This window comes from Pyrus communis, chromosome 10 (assembly GCF_963583255.1).
Source record: "Pyrus communis chromosome 10, drPyrComm1.1, whole genome shotgun sequence".
Taxonomy (NCBI): Eukaryota; Viridiplantae; Streptophyta; class Magnoliopsida; order Rosales; family Rosaceae; genus Pyrus; species Pyrus communis.
The window spans coordinates 24,948,410-24,965,776 of record NC_084812.1 but is presented as its reverse complement, the minus strand read 5'-3'; the positions used below and the strand labels follow the sequence as shown (position 1 = coordinate 24,965,776).

At 44.3% G+C, this 17,367-nt stretch overlaps 1 protein-coding gene across 1 annotated transcript; it reads right to left on the bottom strand.

Moving 5' to 3' along the window:
* Window positions 1-2,726: 2,726 nt before the first annotated feature.
* LOC137748059 (subtilisin-like protease SBT4.13) lies at window positions 2,727-4,904 on the bottom strand. The gene has a single exon (XM_068488158.1). It carries the CDS (start codon window positions 4,902-4,904, stop codon window positions 2,727-2,729), a length of 2,178 nt encoding a protein of 725 aa, XP_068344259.1.
* Window positions 4,905-17,367: the final 12,463 nt, after the last annotated feature.

The window sequence follows — 17,367 nt, the reverse complement described above, 5'->3', positions numbered from 1 at the left end:
CATGTAAGGATCCCCGTTCCTCCCGTCTACGTAATAAAGCCGAAAACCCCTCAACACAAATTAAAAATAGAAACGGGGACAAGGGGTGTAAGATCCCATATCATCCAAGGGAGTGATCCTTATATGTATATTCTCATCCCTACCTAGCACGAGGCATTTTGGGAACTCACTGGTTTCAGAGTTCATTGGAACTCCGAAGTTAAGCGAGTAGCGCGCGAGAGCAATCCCATGATGGGTGACCCACTAGGAAGTTCTTGTGTGAGTTCCCAAAAACAAAACCATGAGGGCGTGGTCAGGGCCCAAAGTGGACAATATTGTGCTACAGTGGTGGAGCGGGCCTGGGATGTGACAATTTGGTATCAGAGCCTAACCCTGGCAGTGGTGTGCCGACGAGGACGTTGGGCCCCTAAGGGGGGTGGATTGTAAGATCCCACATCGCCCATGGGAGTGATCCTTATATGTATATTCCCATCCCTACCTAGCACGAGACCTTTTGGGAACTCACACAAGAACTTCCCAGTGGGTCACCCATCATGGGATTACTCTCGAGAGTTACTTGCTTAACTTCGGAGTTCCGATGAACTCTGAAGCCAATCCCATGATGGGTGACCTACTGGGAAGTTCTCGTGTGAGTTCCCAGAAACAAAACCGTGAGGGTGTGCTCGACTCTACCGTAGCACGATATTGTTCGCTTTGGGCACCGACCACACCCTCATGGTTTTGTTTATGGGAACTCACACGAGAACTTCCCAGTAGGTCACCCATCCTAGGATTGCTCTCGCGTGAACTCGCTTAACTTCAGACTTCCGATGAAACCCGAAGCCAGTGAGCTCCCAAAAAGCCTCGTGCTAGGTAGAGATGGGAATATACATATAAGGCTTACAGGATCCACTCCCCTGGACGATGTGGGATGTTACAATCCCCTCGTGCTAGGTAGAGATGAGAATATACATATAAGGCTTACATAATCCACTCCCCTGGACGATGTAGGATGTTACAATCCACCCCCCTTAGGGGCCCGACGTTCTCGTGGACACACTCGGCCAGGGATTGGCTCTGATACCAAATTGTCACATCCCGGGCTCGACTCCACCGTAGCACGATATTGTTCGCTTTGGGCCCCGACCACACCCTCACGGTTTTGTTTCTGGGAACTTACACGAGAACTTCCCAGTGGGTCACCCATCCTGGGATTGCTCTCCCGCGAACTCACTTAACTTTGGAGTTCCGATGGAACCCGAAGCCAGTGAGCTCCCAAAATGGCTCGTGCTAGGTAGAGATGAGAATATACATATAAGGCTTACATGATCCACTCCCCTGGGCGATGTGGGATGTTACATAATGGGCCCCCAAAAAAATTGTAGGTGTTCGAAATCTTGGGAATGTCCTAAATTAATTTTAGGAAACATGTGGTGGAGTAGAATGACTCAAACTTTGGCTTATAATAAATGTTGTAAAAGTTCTCAAAATCGATTAGAAAATTGGGGGTTAAACTCATAGTTTTTGTGAAAAAATTGAAATTTTTAGCTTTATGAAAGATTTTATGTCGGAGTTAAGGAAATATTACAAGACCTTTTGGATGTGATCCTACCATTTATTAGGTCCTGAAACTATTTTTTATTGATTTTTAAAGTTGAAAAATAGAAAAATATCTTTAAATTTATGGTTTAAATCGTTGATTTCAAATGTTAAACTATGAATTATAATAGATTTTGCACGGAAAATATATTTGAAGAACATCAGTATAATAATTTGTTGTTATTGTAAGAGAAATAAAAGAAATAAGAATGGGAAAAAATTGAAAAGAATGGATCGGTATGAAACTAGCGACTATATGTATAATAGTCGCTAGTTTTTTAGTGACTCTGTTCAAGGATAATCGTTACAAAAGTACCGATTGTACTCTTTTCTATTTTTTTAAAAAAAATTTCTCCTTTTTTTTTTCTTTCCCCATTAGTTCTTTTTTTCTTCCAACGTTACTTTATTTAGATTCAAAATACCCTAAGATTTAGATTTATATCCTTGTTTTGAATTTTTTGATAGATTATAAGAAAACTTTCACCGAATATATATTTTGTATGAAGATGATAGTTTGGAGTTACGGTATGAGAAAAACAAAAATTAAAACATAAAATAAATAAAATTAAGGGTTTAGGCGCAAGGAGACGCAGCCCAAACCCATGCCTTAATGGTCTTTTTGACTGACTCTGTTAGAATTTTCGTCCAAAATAAAAGGTTTAAAGGGACAAAAAATGCGTTTAGAAATTTTGATGTCCAGTGAAAGATAATGTAACAAAGATTGTGATCTCAACTCAATGAAATTAGCGAATCTACTATTCAATTCCATTTTAATTGGACCCCAAATCTTCACCTATTGATTGTCAAGATCCTTTCAAAATAAAATCTTGGTGTCCAGTGATGAGAGAATTATGCTTGATTGTACACCGGAAATAAGTAAACAAGAACAAACGCACTTATGCTACCATGTGTGGATGTTTCAGAACGTCCAATAACAGTAGAAGAACACTTGTTAGAATTTTTAAAAGTAGCTAAAACAAGGAGCTCCACAAATGAGAAATTATATATTACAAACAGATTTTCAACATGGTGCTCAAAACTCTGGCCATATTTATTACAACAACTTGAACAGAATGAAGAATGGAAAGATATACAATCACTAAATACGTTTTATTTGCAGCAATGAAGGCCCATTGATGAACTCATGATCAAGCCGAGAAGCTGGTTACAAGAATTGGACTTCGAACGCTGTGAGTGCCATCCGTCCACACCAATGACGCAGATACATACGAACCATATGGCATACCTCTTCCAGAAACTGTCACATTAAAGGTCTTTTTCTCATTCAAAGACTTGAAGGAAAGAACTTGAGGCGCCACCTTGATGTTAACTCCCAGCTTTGAGATGATCTTTGCCTTGTATGTGGAGTTTGCAACGCCAACATTTTTTACTGTTCTTGGAAACTTAATCGAAAATGAAGTTCCCGGAGAAACATTACCAGCGAGCGAAGGGTAGTTGAGATCCTTGGCCGATTTATTGCCAGTACTTGCAGAGCAAGGGCCTTTGTCTCCAGAAATGAGTCGAACTTTGGACTCATCCAAGATAGAGCATAGCAACTTAATGTAATCATTCTTAGAAGTTTCGTACACAAGCCCCGGATTTACAGCCTTTATAGGATTGATATGCCCAGATCCATACGAAAATTCGCCCGGTGAGGTGGAATTGTTGGTGCCATTCACAGGCCCAGCTGTAGTAAGAATAGATGATTTGATAGCAGATGGAGACCAGTTGGGGTGGAATGTCTTGATATACGCAGCGACACCAGCAGCATGCGGGCAAGACATGGAGGTTCCAGATAAGATACTGTATTTTACATGCCTCTGGTCTTCAGAGCTCTCTGTGAGAGGAGCAACAGGTGAATATGCAGCCAAAATATCAACCCCCGGGGCAGTTATGTCCGGCTTGATAATTTCAGGTAAAATGGAATTAGGCCCCCGTGAAGAGAAGGAAGCGATAGTAGGTGCAGCAAGATCTTTTATGACTTCACTTTTTAGTATCTTTGCTCGAGGGTTGGCTGTGGAGCTGAGATATGACTCGACGGCGCCAAAATCTTTACTGCCAAAACTTGCTGCAGGTAGTGGGACAATGAAAGAAACATCGGGTTTGGTAGTGCTAGTTAGCGCACCTATTGCGCCGACTCGATGAGCTTCAATACTGCCCCCAGCATCAGAACATACCACAATCTTTCCCTTAGCTAAATTAGGGTCCATGCAACCTAATTCACAATCCAAGCATTGACCTGCATCTTTGCCTTCTATCAACGGAAAACTTGTTCCATTTAATTTGAAAGCATTCACTGAACTACCGACAAGCGTCCTGTTTCCAAGAATAACCTTGTCAATAATGCGACGATCTGTGCTACTTGCTGCAACTGCAAGAATCCATGGTGCTACACTTGATACAGAACCTCCGTCAGGGCCATTATTTCCTGCGGATTGCAAGGTTAGTATCCCTTTCTCAATTGCATGAAGAGCACCGATTGCTATAGGATCCTGATCCAAAGGGGCTGCAGTTTCGGCTCCAATTGAAATTGTAATGATGTCAACTCCATCATGAATAGCGTCATCAAAAGCACCCAAGAGCCCTTCGGAAGAGCAACCTTTAGAATTGCAAACTTTATATGCAGCAATCCTCGCAGAGGGAACGCCTCCTCTTGCAGTTCCCTGCCCCAGTCCATAAAAGCTCACACCCTTTACCGGATTTCCTGCTGCAGTTGAGGCAGTATGAGTTCCATGACCATTCTCATCTCTAGCTGAGGAATCAGTGTAAAACCGAGCTCCAATGATCTTGTTGTTGCAAGTGAAGTTTTTGCCTCCTTTGCAAACTCCTTTCCACTTCTTTGGAGCTGGACCAAAACCTTCATCGCTAAAACTTTTAGATTCAGGCCATATCCCAGAATCGATGACACCAATAATAACATTGCTCTCGACAGTAGGATTTCGTTTGTGCTTCTCATTGAAGCCCAAGAATTCCCAGGATCTTGTTGTTTGGAGTTTGTAAGTTTTGCTCGGAAACACGGAGACAACTTCCTTCATCTTAGCAAGCTTTTCTCCTTCTCGGTCAGTGAGCTTTGCAGCGAATCCGTTGAAGCTTTTTTTGTAGCTTCTGACCAAGAGATTCGAAGCAGAGCTGCTTTCGGTAACTCCTTCGAGAATACCAATGTGGTGAGACAATGGCGAGAACAGCTCATCCTTAGGAAGTGATCCCAAGTAGATAATATACGTCTTTCTTTCTTCCTGATCAGCGGCTTCAGACGGTAAACTCAAAGTGAGCAAGAGAATAATGGAGAAAGCATAAGAAAACAGGAGAGCTCCGTGCTTTGCCATTGTTTCTGTTTTGATGATGATAATTGTAACCAGTGACGAGTACTTTATAGTTGGATGAAGGACCACAAAAATCTTGTGTGCATTAACATCCAGATTTTGCTTCCTTCAACGTTGGATATTTTGGAATCAATTTTATTCCTCGACCACAATTTCCATGGACATGAAAATTAATTTATTTCCATACAGGATGAGCCAAATCCAAAGGTCTAATGCAATTCATATTGTGTAATAAATTTTGGTTTGGCAACTGTACCATCACCAAGAAGGTCAGATTACAACTATTGTTTGAAATCTTTCTTTTTATTCTTGTCTTCCAAAAGCCATAAATCCATGAATAAATTTTCCATTTCAATTCCATTTTAATTAGAATCACATATGATCATAACGTAGTCTGTCAAATCGTATCCTATCGTATTGATTGTCACGATCCTTTGTATTTGTTATGCAAATATTTCCTTATATTCGAATCTGCATCATTCCCGCAAACATGGTCATATTGGTTAAAATAGATGTACTCTCCCTATATATGCATAAAAGTTCGAATTTCTCACTTATTATTTAAATTAGTTAAAATACAATTTCATCATTCGAAAAAACATATAATACATCATTCCCCACTTCTGTGCATACAATTATTTTTTCACTAGCAACATTAAAAACCGAAATTTAATCAAAAGACGCATATAGACCTACAAAACTTAAACCCCGGCTGACACACCCCGACCGAGATCGGAGCGTGCTGGCCGTCACACAAAGGTGACGTAGCCATGTGCACGTGCGGAAGCTAAAGTAGTAATATGAAAGTACGAATAATTAAAAACTAGCAAGCAAGTACTAGAATGAGTGCTAGTTAGTGCGATACAAATTCAGAGCAGGTCTATAGCAGTCCAATTAAAACAACAACAGTAGTACGCCCGAAGGCGACCCTACAATGGGGAGTGTCTGTCAGAACGCCGAAAAGCTCTCAAGGGAAACCACCGCAACGGCTAAGCAACTAGAACCTGGAGGGGCGCAAAACAAAAACGTGAGTGGGCAAAAACAAAGCTCTTTGAAAACCATTTCATAAAATACTTTCTAACCCCTCGCCGTAAAACCTGTATACTTCCCAGAAAATAAACATATGTACGTATGTGTAAACATGCAAAACATGCTCAAGGGTATACCAATCATGCTCAAGATATGCCATGCCAAAATCTCAAAGTGATATGCAAGTGCCCAGGTATAATCATAATCAATATCATGAAATCAGGCAGCCGGAGTCACCTACGTGACCTGTACGGCTACATCTAGAGCTCAAATCTCAATCCCAATATCTAAACCTGCCCACGAGTCGGAACCACCTAAAGTGGTCTGTACGACAGGACTGGGTGTAAATAAGTGCTACGATCACGTGAAGCCTGGGCGAATAATCGCGGGTCACCTACAAGTCGGAACCACCTAATGTGGTCTGTACGACAGGCCTGTGCACCTAGCTTGGATCCAAGCTGAGCCTAAGGTGCGGGAGGTGAACATCACGTGAAGGCCTGTGCCCTGCTCAGGGCGGGAGCACTAACACGGGGGTACAGGTTATGAGCTCTCTAAGCATCTCTATCCACTATTTAATGCAATCGTTAAATAACTCTTACCTGGCACTTACCTATGCCTCCACAGCACCCACATATAAATATGTATATGCATGCTACTACTAATGAATGTGATGATGCATAAACGTTAATAATAACATGCATGGCATAAGGCAAATAACCCTTTTAAATCAATTTCTGGGAATATAAATGTATATAGGTATATACGGAAAACAAAAGCCCACTCACTGGTATGTAGAAGGGTCGTAGCCCCCCTGTCTCGCGTGTGCACGCTCGTCCTCTGGGTACGTGTCACCTAAATGCGAAACAACTATAAAAACGTTAACTTTAAAGCACATAACCCGTTTCTCGTAATAACTTCTCATACATTGCTCAAAATGGACAAATGAATATACCAACGTGCTCTACACAACCTCAGGATCACAACCATAATTTTAAAATAATTTTTGGACCCCGCACGCGCCCCCACGCGCCAGCACAGGCACGGACCTACGCGCCCCCACGCGCGGCCACGTGCACAGCACACTGACGGCGTCAGTTGACGCCGTCAGGAATATTCCGTCAAACTGACGGAATATTCCGTTAAACTTAACCCCTGCCGTCAGGAATATTCCGTTAAACTTAACGGAATATTCCTGCTTCTTCTCCGGCCAGCCCCCGACGCCGGCGCCGTCGCCGTCGCCGGCACCGTCGCCGGCACCGTCGCCGGAAAACCTGCAAATCGCTATAACTCTCTCGTTTCTCCACCTTTTTCCACGTTTCTTGCACCAAATTAAAGCCCTAAGCTAGTAGAACATGTCCCAACAAGTTTTAAGGGCTAAAACCACGAGATTATACCTGTCCAAAAACTCCAAGCTCGGCCAACCTCGAACCAGGCCCTCCCGACGTCCAAAGTCGTCCAACGAGCTACTCCGACGCTCCTGGGAACCTCACAAACACAACCACGAGCTCAGAAAACCCAAAAACTTAATGTACAAGCTTTGCATGAACAGTACCCAAAACGGAGTTTAAGAAATCGACGTGAAAACATCGATGTTCTTACCTGAAAAGGGTATATTCGTGCTCCCCTCGACCTCACGATCACAAATCCACCCTTGGTTTCCTCGATCTGCTACGGGATAATGGTTCTTGGTGTGTGTCCGTACATGTACAGTGGCAAAAGGGAGCTCGGGGGAGAGGGAGACAGGGAGAAGACAGAGGGAGAGAGAGCAGTGTCAGTGTGTGTGTGTGTGGGAGTGTGTGTGTGGTCCAACACATGCCACACCACACAAAACAACCCACAACGTGACAAAACAACCTAAGGGCAAAAAGGTAATTTCACACGTGCGTTTAATAATCCCGGGACGGGATGTCACAACCTTCCCACCTTAATAGAATTTCGTCCCGAAATTCAAAACAACAACGCAGCAACCCCCTAGCAGTCAAAGAACAATCGAGGGTACAAATCCCTCATCCGATTCTCTGTCTCCCACGTAGCTTCTTCGACTGAATGGTTCCTCCACAAAACCTTCACCAAATTCACTGTCTTGTTCCTCAAAACCTTCTCTTTCCAATCAATGATCGTCACCGGTTCCTCATCGTACGTCAAATCTGGGTTAATCTCAAGCGGTTGAGGAGGTATCACGTGAGATGGATCAGCAACATAGTGTCGGAGCATAGACACGTGAAAAACATTATGCACTCTAGCCAACTCCGGGGGCAACTCCAACTTGTAAGCTACCTCGCCAACTCGTTCTGTGACCACGTATGGTCCGATGTACCTGGGACTCAACTTCCCTTTCTTTCCGAACCGCACAACACCTCTCCACGGTGAAAGCTTCAGAAATACCCAATCTCCGACCTCATATGTTCTGTCCGTAGCATGCCGATCCGCTAGACTCTTCTGCCTGTCCTGAGCTGCTTTCAGGTTAGACTTAATCACCTGAACGTTCTGAGTAGTCTCCTCGACAATCTCTGGACCCACTAAAACTCTTTCTCCAACCTCTGACCAACATAACGGTGTGCGACAAGCTCTGCCATACAAGGCCTCAAATGGCGCCATGCCAATGCTCGAATGAAAACTGTTGTTGTAAGCAAATTCCATCAAATCCAATCTTTGGTGCCAAGCGTCACCAAACTGCAACACCGAAGCTCGCAGCATATCCTCCAAGGTCTGAATAGTTCTCTCTGACTGCCCGTCGGTCTGTGGATGATACGCCGTGCTGTAAAGTAATCTCGTGCCCAAAGCTTCCTGGAAAGCTACCCAAAACTTCGACGTAAATCGTGGATCTCGATCCGAAACAATACTCACTGGGACACCGTGGTACTTTACAACCTTCGAAATGAATAACTCCGCTAAACGGCTCAGAGAATACTTCTCTCTCACAGGAATAAAATGAGCCGACTTAGTGAGTCGATCGACGATCACCCAAATGCCGTCAAAGCCATTATGTGTACGTGGGAGCTTGTACACAAAATCCATGGTGATATTTTCCCATTTCCACTCTGGAACGGGAAGCGGCTGCAACAACCCAAACGGCTTCTTCCTTTCTGCTTTAACTTGTTGACAAACAGCACACCTGCTCACATACTCGGCTATCTCCCTCTTCATACCCGGCCAATAATAAAACGGTCGAACAGTATGGTACATTTTAGTAGCTCCTGGGTGCATGGCATAAGCCGAGATATGTGCTTCATCGAGAATTTCTTTCTTCAACTCCACACTCTTAGGCACAAACATTCTACCTTCTAGCATCAACATGCCATCCGAATCCCGAACTCTGAGGTCCCGCCTCCTTCCTTGCTCTCGAGCTTGAATAAGTTCTTGAGTCTCCTGGTCAGTTACTTGGGCTTCAAGCACCCGATCAACAAGTATCGGCCTAACTTGGAAATTAGCAAGTAATGCCACATCTCGATCTTCGGCTTCTAGCCTTACCCCCGTAGTACGCAAGTCCACCAAAAGAGGAGCACGACTAGCGTACAACGCATTAATACGGCCCTGTGACTTCCTGCTAAGTGCATCAGCCACTACGTTCGCACGACCAGGATGATAATCAATCGTGCAATCGTAATCGCTGAGCAACTCCAACCACCTCCGCTGACGAAGATTGAGTTCCTTCTGAGTAAAGAGATACTGGAGACTCTTGTGATCCGTAAAGATCTTGCACTTTTCTCCGTAAAGATAGTGCCTCCACAACTTTAACGCAAAAATGATAGCGGCCAACTCCAAATCATGTGTAGGGTAATTCCTCTCATGAGGTTTCAACTGCCGCGAAGCATAAGCAATCACCCTACCATGCTGCATTAATACACATCCCAAACCATTCAAGGAAGCATCGCTGTAAACCTCGAAATCACCACTATCGTCTGGGAGTGCCAAAACAGGTGCATGAGTGAGACAATGCTTCAACTGTTGGAAACTCCGCTCGCACCTATCATCCCACTCAAATTTGACATCCTTCCTCGTTAACCTCGTCAACGGCAAGGCAATCACCGAAAAATCCTTAACGAACCTCCGATAATACCCTGCCAAACCAAGGAAACTTCTCACTTCGGTGACGGTTCGCGGTTGCTCCCAACTCTCTACCGCTGCAACCTTCTGAGGGTCAACCAAAATACCCTGAGCAGAAATGACGTGTCCCAAGAACGCAACTTGGTCTAACCAGAACTGGCACTTGCTAAACTTAGCATATAACTGGTGTTCCCTCAACCTTTTCAACACCAAAGTAAGATGTCGAACATGCTCCGCTTTCGACTTAGAATACACCAGAATATCGTCAATGAAGACAATGACGAATCTATCCAAGTAAGGCTGGAATACTCGGTTCATCAAATCCATAAAGGCGGCTGGTGCATTCGTCAATCCAAATGGCATAACCAGAAACTCGTAATGACCGTAACGAGTCCTGAACGCCGTCTTAGGGACATCATCCCTACTGATCTTCAGCTGATAGTAACCAGACCTCAAGTCTATCTTAGAGAACACGCAAGCACCTCTCAGCTGATCAAACAAATCATCGATACGAGGCAATGGATAACGGTTTTTAATCGTCACCCGATTGAGTTGCCTGTAGTCGATGCACAGTCTCAAAGTTCCATCCTTCTTCCTCACAAACAACACTGGAGCACCCCAAGGCGAAGTACTAGGCTGGATAAATCCCTTATCTACTAACTCTTGTAGCTGAACTTTCAATTCCCTTAACTCCGCAGGAGCCATACGATAAGGAGTTAAAGAAATAGGATTGGTACCTGGAATCAACTCAATGGTGAACTCTACGTCTCGATCTGGGGGTAACCCAGGTAAATCCTCAGGAAATACATCAGGGAAGTGTCTGACCACTCTCACATCCTCTATTCTGCTAGTAATAACCTCATCCAGCACCACATGAGCCAGATACCCCTGACAACCCTTAGTTAACAACTTTTTCGCTCGTAGCGCCGAAATAACGCCATATCTCACCCCACTCTGCTCACCCACGAAAGTAACCACAGGTAGTCCAGGTCGGTGAAACGTAACTACTTTCCCGTAACAGTCAATGTTGGCACGATAGAAGTGCAACCAGTCCGTGCCCAGAATCACATCAAAGTCCACAATATCTAACGGGATAAGATCGGCTGACAAAGCAACACCCTCTACGATCACTGGACACCCCGGGTACACACAATCTACAACGCAACTCTCTCCCCTAGGCATAACAAACTCTAAATCATACCCTAGGGGTGTGGGGCGAGGTTGCGTCGCTTGAGCAAATGTATGAGAAATTACGGAATGTGTAGCTCCACAATCAATTAAGACTCTAGCAAAACAACCAAGAATGTTCAACGTACCCATAATCAAGTCTGGGTTGTTCTGGGCGTCCTGCAGAGAAATATTGTGAAGACGCCCCTGTCCCTGCTGACGCCCACCGCGGCCTCGGCTCGCCTGAACACCGCGTCCCTGAGCACCACGCCCCTGACTGGGCTGGCCTGACTGTCTCGAAGATCCTGCACTGCTAATGGCAATCTCCCCCTGCTGATACTGTCCTCCCTGATACCACTGTGAACCACCCGCTGGGGCTGGAGGATACGGCATATAGCTGCCTGAATACTGGGGATAGCCACCCTGGGAATAGGGATCCTGAGGGTACTGATACTGCCCCGGAGCATAAGGGACAGCATCACCCTGATAGTGGTAAGCACCACCTCGACCCGTCTGGCCGTAACTACTAGGACCCTGGATCTGTTGGAGTGGTGCAGGCGGTGGCATAAAGGTCTGCTGTGGTTTCTGCTGCTGCTGACCCTGGGGACAATTTGCCGCTCTATGTCCCACCTGTCCACATGTGAAACAACCGTTGCTACCACGTCTACACTCACCGAAATGTCGGTTGTTACACCTGCGGCAAATAGGGGCTCTGCCTCGCCCACCATCGCCCTGCCTCTGGCCTCTAGCGCCACCAGAAAATCTACCTCCACGACCCTGCCCAGTGGCACTGAAGCCACCACTCGAAGAACTAGAACTAGCTCCACCTCTCTTGAAGTTCTGAGTCTGTCGGGGCCCGAGCGATGCCTGACCTTTGCCTTTGTCATCTTTCTTCTGGTTGCCGTCCTTCTCTTCATCCGTATCGCTCGACATATTCTCAGAATCCTCGATCCTCAACAGTATCTCATAGAAGTCCCGATAAGTCTCGCTGTGGACCGTAGACGCCATAGAACGCCACTTCTTCCTTGTGCCCAGACGGAAAAGACGGAGCATCTCCGCCGGATTACCAGCGACATCAGGGTGATAACGGGACAAGTCCGTAAACTTACGGTAGTACTCATTCGCTGACATCTTCCGCTGTTTCAGTTCGGAAAACTCCTGCTTCTTTCGGTCAATGTACTCAGGGGGTACATATCTTCTCCTAAACAACCCCGTAAACACGTTCCAATCAATCCTCTGATCCGGAGTCAACCTACGGAGCTCCTGCTCCCACCAAGCTGCCGACTCCGTATCTAGAAACCAAGCGGTCGTCTCGACCCACCTCTCCATAGGCAAGTTCCCCTGATTATGTAGCACCCGGAAAGTCTTCTCTATGTGTTCTAGCCAGCGCTCTGCACTCTCGGGTCCCTCACTGCCCTTAAACTTATCCAACTTCAGATTGTACATGGTCTCCAGAGGAGTCCTCTGGGGAGGGCGCATCACTGCCTGAAGGGCTGTAGCAAAAGCTTCCCCCAACTGAGTAATATCGGGGAACATAGGCTCAGAAGAGCGACGGGGTTCCCGACGAGGCGGCATAGTTCTGACAGAAGACACCAAAATTATTAGAATACTCACAAGGACACAGGACTGCCAAACCTAGGCTCTGATACCAAACTGACACACCCCGACCGAGATCGGAGCGTGCTGGCCGTCACACAAAGGTGACGTAGCCATGTGCACGTGCGGAAGCTAAAGTAGTAATATGAAAGTACGAATAATTAAAAACTAGCAAGCAAGTACTAGAATGAGTGCTAGTTAGTGCGATACAAATTCAGAGCAGGTCTATAGCAGTCCAATTAAAACAACAACAGTAGTACGCCCGAAGGCGACCCTACAATGGGGAGTGTCTGTCAGAACGCCGAAAAGCTCTCAAGGGAAACCACCGCAACGGCTAAGCAACTAGAACCTGGAGGGGCGCAAAACAAAAACGTGAGTGGGCAAAAACAAAGCTCTTTGAAAACCATTTCATAAAATACTTTCTAACCCCTCGCCGTAAAACCTGTATACTTCCCAGAAAATAAACATATGTACGTATGTGTAAACATGCAAAACATGCTCAAGGGTATACCAATCATGCTCAAGATATGCCATGCCAAAATCTCAAAGTGATATGCAAGTGCCCAGGTATAATCATAATCAATATCATGAAATCAGGCAGCCGGAGTCACCTACGTGACCTGTACGGCTACATCTAGAGCTCAAATCTCAATCCCAATATCTAAACCTGCCCACGAGTCGGAACCACCTAAAGTGGTCTGTACGACAGGACTGGGTGTAAATAAGTGCTACGATCACGTGAAGCCTGGGCGAATAATCGCGGGTCACCTACAAGTCGGAACCACCTAATGTGGTCTGTACGACAGGCCTGTGCACCTAGCTTGGATCCAAGCTGAGCCTAAGGTGCGGGAGGTGAACATCACGTGAAGGCCTGTGCCCTGCTCAGGGCGGGAGCACTAACACGGGGGTACAGGTTATGAGCTCTCTAAGCATCTCTATCCACTATTTAATGCAATCGTTAAATAACTCTTACCTGGCACTTACCTATGCCTCCACAGCACCCACATATAAATATGTATATGCATGCTACTACTAATGAATGTGATGATGCATAAACGTTAATAATAACATGCATGGCATAAGGCAAATAACCCTTTTAAATCAATTTCTGGGAATATAAATGTATATAGGTATATACGGAAAACAAAAGCCCACTCACTGGTATGTAGAAGGGTCGTAGCCCCCCTGTCTCGCGTGTGCACGCTCGTCCTCTGGGTACGTGTCACCTAAATGCGAAACAACTATAAAAACGTTAACTTTAAAGCACATAACCCGTTTCTCGTAATAACTTCTCATACATTGCTCAAAATGGACAAATGAATATACCAACGTGCTCTACACAACCTCAGGATCACAACCATAATTTTAAAATAATTTTTGGACCCCGCACGCGCCCCCACGCGCCAGCACAGGCACGGACCTACGCGCCCCCACGCGCGGCCACGTGCACAGCACACTGACGGCGTCAGTTGACGCCGTCAGGAATATTCCGTCAAACTGACGGAATATTCCGTTAAACTTAACCCCTGCCGTCAGGAATATTCCGTTAAACTTAACGGAATATTCCTGCTTCTTCTCCGGCCAGCCCCCGACGCCGGCGCCGTCGCCGTCGCCGGCACCGTCGCCGGAAAACCTGCAAATCGCTATAACTCTCTCGTTTCTCCACCTTTTTCCACGTTTCTTGCACCAAATTAAAGCCCTAAGCTAGTAGAACATGTCCCAACAAGTTTTAAGGGCTAAAACCACGAGATTATACCTGTCCAAAAACTCCAAGCTCGGCCAACCTCGAACCAGGCCCTCCCGACGTCCAAAGTCGTCCAACGAGCTACTCCGACGCTCCTGGGAACCTCACAAACACAACCACGAGCTCAGAAAACCCAAAAACTTAATGTACAAGCTTTGCATGAACAGTACCCAAAACGGAGTTTAAGAAATCGACGTGAAAACATCGATGTTCTTACCTGAAAAGGGTATATTCGTGCTCCCCTCGACCTCACGATCACAAATCCACCCTTGGTTTCCTCGATCTGCTACGGGATAATGGTTCTTGGTGTGTGTCCGTACATGTACAGTGGCAAAAGGGAGCTCGGGGGAGAGGGAGACAGGGAGAAGACAGAGGGAGAGAGAGCAGTGTCAGTGTGTGTGTGTGTGGGAGTGTGTGTGTGGTCCAACACATGCCACACCACACAAAACAACCCACAACGTGACAAAACAACCTAAGGGCAAAAAGGTAATTTCACACGTGCGTTTAATAATCCCGGGACGGGATGTCACACCGGCCCCTATATCGACGTCATTGCATATGATCCTTTAGTTTTGTAAATTAACAAATGCATTTCTTTGCACAATTTTTTTGCAGCGGATAATCACATATTTAACACAAGATTTGATGGATGAATCTGATGTGACATTTAGTTTGATTTTTAATTATTTAAGCAAGAATTTTTATTACAAATGATCATTGATATTTATGCAAGCCAGCACGATATTTTATTATTATTCATATTATCAGATAGAGCTCACACATTGTGTGTGGATAATTATAAGAAAATAAAACAATAAAGAAAACTTACATAAAAATTGGTTTAAAATTGATGGAAGGAGAAAATGTATGGAAACCGGAAAGGTGCCGGCCAAAGGCCTCCGACCGTCAAGTTAGTAGGCAACATTTGAGAGTCAAGCAATAAGTAAGAGAATAAGGTATATACAATAATTATGTTATTAGAGATGAACCCTAAAAGTGTGTATTTATAACAGTCAAAATAGAGTCTTTTTAAGATATAGAATCCATGTCAAATCGGAAGAATTCCAGTGGATATTCAATAGTAGATATTACGTCCTCTTAAAAAATGTGGTTACATGCAGTGCACTCTAAATCCCTAGATTGTGGGAATTTTTAAGAAGTGTGAATACATGCGGCACGCGCTGTTCTTGTTCTTATCAGGATTCCTGGTGATCGAAATTCAAATGACGAGGCTCCATTCAATGTGGTCATGCAATGTCCAAGGCATTGGTGTCTCGTAGGAGTGGTCCCATTGGTTTTTTTTTACCGAGAACACGTGTGGGTCTTCTATAGTTTATCAACTGAAGTGTTGATTCTTAACAAAGTCTCCTAAATATGACCCATAGTGGGAGGGAGTCCAGTTGCAGGAGCTTCATCATTTCCTGGGATGGTTGTAGCATCAGGGTTTGGTTACCCCCACCAAGAGCAATGAAGATGTCATGAAGCGGTTTTCTCAGCAGGGTGAGGGATGCGTCGGTGAGTGGATTGTTTCCCATTACTGTGTTAACATTAGCATTAACTGAACTTTCTTCACCAGTCATGGTTGTGGTAGTAGAGTGATTTGGTCAGGAAGATCTTGAGTTCAACTCTCAACGAAAGCACCAATTGTTGGAACCAAATTCGCTAAACACCATGTGTGAGGAGATGCACAAAGTCGTTTAGCCTGTAAAACAACAAAAAACCATAAACAGCCAAGGATTGGAGGTGCTGGCCAAAGGCTCTCAGACGGTTAAGTTAGTAAGAAATATTATGAGACTTAAGCAATAGGTAAGAGATCAATAATTGCACTACTATAGATGAACACTAGAAGTGACACGCCCTAACCCCGATATCCCCACATGACACGCCCCAATCTTGATGTCCCACGCAAGCCATTTATGAATGCAAATGCTGAGAACATGTGAAACATGCATATAAATTTCGGTGGAAATACTAATATAATAAAATAATATTCAACTGCCAACAATGAAAAGATCAGAGCATATTCTAATTCAGAATACAAGTGGAAGGTACTATTACAATGATGTCAAAGCAGAAGAGATGGCACGATGTCATTGGTAAAGGAATGCCTTGTAGCTCAGGTTGTAATCCTCGTTCCTATGTCATGAGGGGACGTAAAACAAACATGAGTGGTCCAAGTTGATATATATATATATATATATATATATATATATATATAATACTGAAACAGTTAATCAACATACGAACCCCCAAAGTTTTATGAAAACATATAACATAATAAGTAATAGGTTTTCCAAAAACCCTAGCATGCCATAAAACCTTTCATGAAACATATCCCGTATACAGTGTGCAAACTAGTGGTATCACTATCAGTATTTCTCGGCCCGAAACCAATACATATATCTCTCGGCCCAAAGCCATCAACATATATCTCCCTCGCCCGTAGGTAGAACAGTGACCACTAGATATGCACAAAATCATTTAACATAGTCTTTCCAAACATAGGTACATATATCTCAAAACATATTCATAGCATATAGTCATCCATCATATATACTACAAAGAACATCAATTCGATAAAATATGACATATCAAAATATTCTCAGTAAGCATAATATCTCGTAAAACATTTCATAAAACGTAATCATTAAATTATGCTTTTCATGTATGCATTTCTACCATTAAAACATGCATTTTAGAAGGGGTCCACTCAAAGATACTCCGTCGTTGAAGAGCCGTAGAAAAAAAGAATGACGGAATCGCTGCTAATAATTGCACCTAGGCACATATAGGGTACAATTAACAAAACTATACTCAAACGATTGAATTTCGAAAAACAGACGTCATAAACTAGTTCAGGACGTCGAAAAACATAAAAAGGGA

Coding starts and splice junctions, on each gene's coding strand:
- LOC137748059 (XM_068488158.1), bottom strand. CDS start 4,904: ATGGCAAAGCACGGAGCTCTCCTGTTTTCTTATGCTTTCTCCATTATT.